The sequence below is a fragment of the Macrobrachium rosenbergii genome, chromosome 7 (genome assembly GCF_040412425.1).
Source record: "Macrobrachium rosenbergii isolate ZJJX-2024 chromosome 7, ASM4041242v1, whole genome shotgun sequence".
Taxonomy (NCBI): domain Eukaryota; kingdom Metazoa; phylum Arthropoda; class Malacostraca; order Decapoda; family Palaemonidae; genus Macrobrachium; species Macrobrachium rosenbergii.
In genome coordinates, this window is record NC_089747.1 from 19,553,755 (window position 1) to 19,559,201 (window position 5,447).

A 5,447-nucleotide genomic window follows, 5' to 3' on the forward strand; every position below is an offset into this window, starting at 1 on the left:
GCGAATCGGCTTGACAAGTGATGCGTCAGTCGAACTGTACAACCAAAGATCTGGTGTGCAGCCTCTCAGGACAGACAGGAACTGGAGTCATGAGGCGACCCGTTGCCATCCTTGAATAAAGAGACAAACTTTACATTTGGAATTATTCGAAGGATACTGAGGGAAATTCGTCATTAGTTTTATCAAGAGGCTTCCTTTTATACGTCAGCTGATATAGAGCAAAAGAAAAAAGAAAACAAGTAAACCAATTGATGTATAGTAAAAGGATAAATTTCACTTGTAATTATTTATTATTTTGTGAAAAAAATAAACTGTACATATCGAAAGTTAGCGTATCTTTGGCTGATTATGATAAAATGACTTCTAAATGGTAAATGATGAAGATGATACCCGTGTGATGGTAGAGGATACAAATGAGATGATTGAATAGCAACGCATCGGAGATAAATAAAACTTAAATACAATATCCATTTGCCATATATTCATGTTCCTTAGCTGGCATCTTGTATTCTCAGTAGACAGACATAGTTTATCACAGCACATGGTGAAAGGTCACTTTAGCGATGTAAAGAATCTATATTTTAGCCCTGTAGCACACAATATTCGTAATCCCATTACCTGGTTATTCATCATTTCGATGGAATCAATATCGTACTATTATTGTAAAAACAAATATTTAAAATGCTTATTCAGTTGTAATGCTATGTATTTGTTGTTCGTTTACTCTGATCCATACAGTGACAGCAAAGGCTGATAATGACCCAGACAGGAATAGCCTGAATGGAAATGCAGTGTTCTAAGAGCGGATTGCTTCAAGGTGTCTCAGAACCCGGGACAATTTCTCCTTGTTCCTCAACAAGTGGTGGAAGAGGGATAACCGCCGCTTCAGAGATATGTTCTCCTTCATGAGTTGGTCTCTTTCCTGAACCATTTGCTGAACACCGCGAGGTTCGACTATGGGAAATTGCCCTGGCACCAGGACAGCTGGGTGCTGAGTATTTGCTTGTGACATCACCTCCGGCAAGAAGAAAGACGGCTGTCCGTTGTTGCAGTGAGCAATGGGTACTGCCATCGTCGTGCCACTAGAAGTGACCACTGGAAGAAGTAAGGGCAGGGATAATGATCCGGTTGTTCCCATAGTTCCAGATGGGACGGCCAAGTTGGATGAAGTTGCCGCCATCGCTTTGTACCGTTTGGGAACAACAGCTGGTTCTTCGGCAGACTCTTGGCGGAACGGCCGTTTTTGCCTTGAACCGTTTGCAACGGTTGATGGAGTCGTCCCTCTGCCCGCCGATGACTGGTTACTATTGATGTTCAGGACAGAAGCTATGGCATCAACTCGCGTGGCGCGTGAAGCACCTTCGTTGGCGAGAGTTGATGCTGATGAATCGACCTTTTCCTCAGAATTGGTGCCGTCATCATTGAGCAATGACGTCGATTCCGGCTTCTGTTTGGTTGCTCCCAGACTCAGCGATGACATCATTTGTTGACGTCCATTACGCATGGTGAGGGAGAGATTTTGCGGGACTTGAACAATTCCTGCAAAGGATGACACGGTTCCTAAATTCAAACAGGCCAATCTTGCATCTTCACTGCTGCCACTGCCAGGAATGCGCACCATCGAGCGTGCAATACGACCATCGGGAAACGGAGCAACCATTGTTGGGGGGTGCTTACGGATTTTTTTCTTCTATCTGGAAAGTAAGAAAAAAAAACATTATTTTATTTTTCTATAGAACATTAGACATAATTAGTATTAGTTACAACCTGTTTTCTCTCTCATAAATCAATACACATTTTACTTGAGTTGAATGAATAATTAACTGATAATCATTAATCCACAACGATTAATCCTTCAATACTCCCGTTAAGAAGATAAAAAAAAATACAACTATTGCAATTTTTTTTCTAGTGTGTTCCCCTTGGAAAGTATTAGTCTTCCGTTTGGATGGCAAATTCTTGTAAACAAAATGCGAGTAATGACATGAAACGAGAACGAAGATTAACCCCAGATGATTAACCATAGATCATTTTTCTTTAACTTCCACAGTCAGCAACATCGTTCCTTTCAGTTTATTTCAAACATTAGTTTAGTAATTGTCTTCCTTTACATAAAAAAGAAAACATACATAATAAAAAAACACCCATTAGGCAAGCCGAGAATATCCGAACAGTTTCATATTTACAGTAGGATGTTTGGGAAATTATTAGTGTAATTGTTTAATTATATATATAAAAAGATAAAGAATTACGTAAATCACACACACATATATATGCGATTACACACACACACACACACACACACACACACACACATATATATATATATATATATATATATATATATATATATATATATATATATATATATATATTATATATATATATATATTATATATATATATATATTTTGTGTGTTTGGTTTATATAAATCTTTATTGTTTGGATATTCATGATTAAACAATGATCATCATTCTCATTTCTGCTACCATGATGAGAATGATGATCAGGACATTTAGAAGTGGCTTGGTCACAAGGATTGAAGTGAGGACAAGAGGTTGATGAAATATTCCATCATCCGGGATTGTTGGGAGGGAACAGGAGAGGGATGCTTTGGGGTAGCATGTAAAAGGGGTGTCGGTGATTTTACAGGGGAGTTGAAATGGAGCATCGCATTGTCTAAGAACAGAGTGTTTGCGAGGATTGGGCAAACTGCTGACTACCTTTCTGTCAAGGCTTATGGAACGGCTCATCAAAGGACAATCGTGACAGTGATTCGTGTCATATATATATATATATATATATATATATATATATATATATATATATATATATATATATATATATATATATATATATATATTATATATATATATATATATATATATATTATATATATATATATAATATATATAATATATATACATATAGTATATATATATATATGTATGTATATGTGTATATATATATTTATTTATATATGTATATATACATATATATACACATATATAATATATGTATATAAATAAATATACCTTCAAAACCATAAATCCTAGTACCCTTTCCACCCAACCTTTATTATTTCAATCATACCCTTTCTGGTGGTCCATAAAAGTCTCTTAACTGCTGTTCCTTTCCATTTGCTCCTAAACTTCTCACACGTTCCACAAAAAAAAAAATACTTTATCCAAATAGTCTGTCCTATCTCCACTTACGCAGCTCTTTCCGTATTAGTTCTTCTGTTATTTGCCCCTTTTCCTCAAAACTTGACCTTACACGTTCCCTTTTAATACCAAGGAGCGTTGTGTCTTTACAGTAACGTCTGTACCTTAAAATCGTCTGCCAACGTCTATCATACCCTAGTCACCTGCTTTCTTTGTTTTTTTTTCCGTTCGTCATTTTTTAATTCGCAATTTTTTTTTAAATAGTGCTGAACAATCCCTTGGGTTCCAGTGCTTGGCTTCAAGCCTAACCTTCATATTCCATTCCATTCCATTCCGTTCCAGTCAGTGTTTTAATTGACTTCCTAAATCCTCAACAGTAATTTCCACTGGTTTTATTAAATCTGCATTAACATATTCCATTTTTACATCATTCGTAATATCTGCCTTTTTTCTAACCTTTATATTCAACAACGCTTCAAAATACTCTTTTGACGCACCACTGCAGTCACTCAGCAAGCATCTCTCCGTTTGCATCCTACACTCTAGTATTGATATGCATAAATCAGTCATTCTCTTTTTTTGCATCATGAGTGTTTGATCAAGTTTAACCCTAAATAAAAAAAAAAATCGCATTTTCCCTCTTTCGCCCTGTCTTCCTTACATACCTCTGAACAGTCCTGATTTAATTCCTTCATCTGCATTTCATACCTAGATTTATTCTTATACCGTGCACTTGTTCATTTTTCCTGCCTGTACTATATTTCTGCTAATGCCTCCTAATTTCCCCCTTGACTTTACTGTAGAACTTTGCATACTCTCCATCTGCCCTTCTCTCTTAATTTTTAAACCAATTTCTCATTATTAAATTAATAGCCATAACTCTGAAACCTTTCCCCTCTACTGAAAATACCTTTATTTTTTTCACACTGTCTTCACGCAAATAATGACTATACGTACCTCCAGCCACTCATTATGACTAGTGTTATTTTTTAAATCAACAAAGTTTAATTAATAATGATGCAGAATCGAACAGAAATTTTTAAATCAAAAAAGTTTTAATTAATAATTATGCAGAATCGACCAGAAATGATCTGTTACCCAGAATTCCTTGTAGTTAAATACAACATGTGCAGTATCTTTCTGTGTATGCGGTGAGAATAGAAATAGAACGTGCGATGGGTGTAGGCTACACATGATTGCGTGCATCCACAACAGTACCACTACCCTAATTTTCTCTGTACTACATTGAAAGCTAATCATGTATGATTCTATTCTTACAAACCAAACCACAACCAATACCTACACTGATATCTATATCCACATCATCTTGAAATGCTTTCCCCTTCCAAATAGTTTCCTATAAGATCCGCTGGGGATCTACTTTTCACAACTAACTGAACTTTCGCTTCTTTCAAATCAGAAAGCATTATAGCCAAGTTCCACTAATAGCGTAATTTACTTTGTATTTCTACAACTTCTTAATAACGTTCACTAGGTTTTCTTCAGTAACAATTCTCGTAACTATTCCACAGTTCCTTGTAAATCACTTCTGAAAATATATAAAAGCACAATAACTCATTTCTTGCTATCATGATCACTTTGTTTTGGGTTGTTAGTTAACTACCGACTTGACGAAATTCCGGAGTCTCTGCTAAATCTAACCTCTGTCACCTTTTGAAAACTAAACTAACGTTCAGTGATTAACAGGGCTAATGCGCACAAAACCAATAAAGAATAAATTGAAAAAGAATGAAAAATTATCCTTCTGACCAACCACTTTGCACTTAGGAGTCATCAGCATGGAAATAAAGAAAAAATTGCTTGCTACTTTGAGTACTACCACCAAAGACACTTCAGTAAAACAGCACTGATTAAGCACTCACTCTGCTGTCAAGTCGACACCAGTATGCTTCGGGAATCTGCACGAATATTGCTTCCACAACGATTCACTAAGAGGTCGTTCGGAGCGCGAGCTAACGGATGAGTGTTGAATCTCGCTTCGCGTAGTAGAGCTTATATACAACCACCCACGGCTTACGTATGATGGTGCAACAGACCCTTGGCGCCTTGCCAGGTGACGTAATACAAACGTTGTCTTCGTCAACTGCGTCGAATCTTCAAACCGCGCAGTGCTGTTTGAATAAACGTGTACCATAGTTATTCACTTACAATATTCATTTATTCACTGCCTTAAAATAATTATAAAGTCGAAGTCCTGTAGAGTATTTCGTTTGTGCGTTCTGACCTCTATATCATTCCCCGTCCTTCCCCTGTGGCGTGACC

The 5,447-nt window shown here is 36.6% G+C and overlaps 1 protein-coding gene across 2 annotated transcripts; it reads right to left on the reverse strand.

Annotated features, from left to right (window-relative positions):
- Positions 1–271: 271 nt before the first annotated feature.
- LOC136840214 (uncharacterized) lies at positions 272–5,183 on the reverse strand. 2 transcript variants are annotated; one of them, XM_067106756.1, is made up of 3 exons: positions 5,048–5,166; positions 4,468–4,713; positions 272–1,694 (listed from the first exon to the last, which is right to left on the reverse strand). In XM_067106756.1, the coding sequence occupies exon 3, from the start codon at positions 1,658–1,660 to the stop codon at positions 797–799; it is 864 nt and encodes a 287-aa protein (XP_066962857.1). In that variant the 5' UTR covers positions 1,661–1,694; positions 4,468–4,713; positions 5,048–5,166; the 3' UTR covers positions 272–796. The 2 variants fall into 2 exon arrangements, with proteins under 2 accessions (XP_066962857.1, XP_066962856.1); XM_067106755.1 differs by lacking the exon at positions 4,468–4,713 and having other exon boundaries at positions 5,048–5,183.
- Positions 5,184–5,447: the final 264 nt, after the last annotated feature.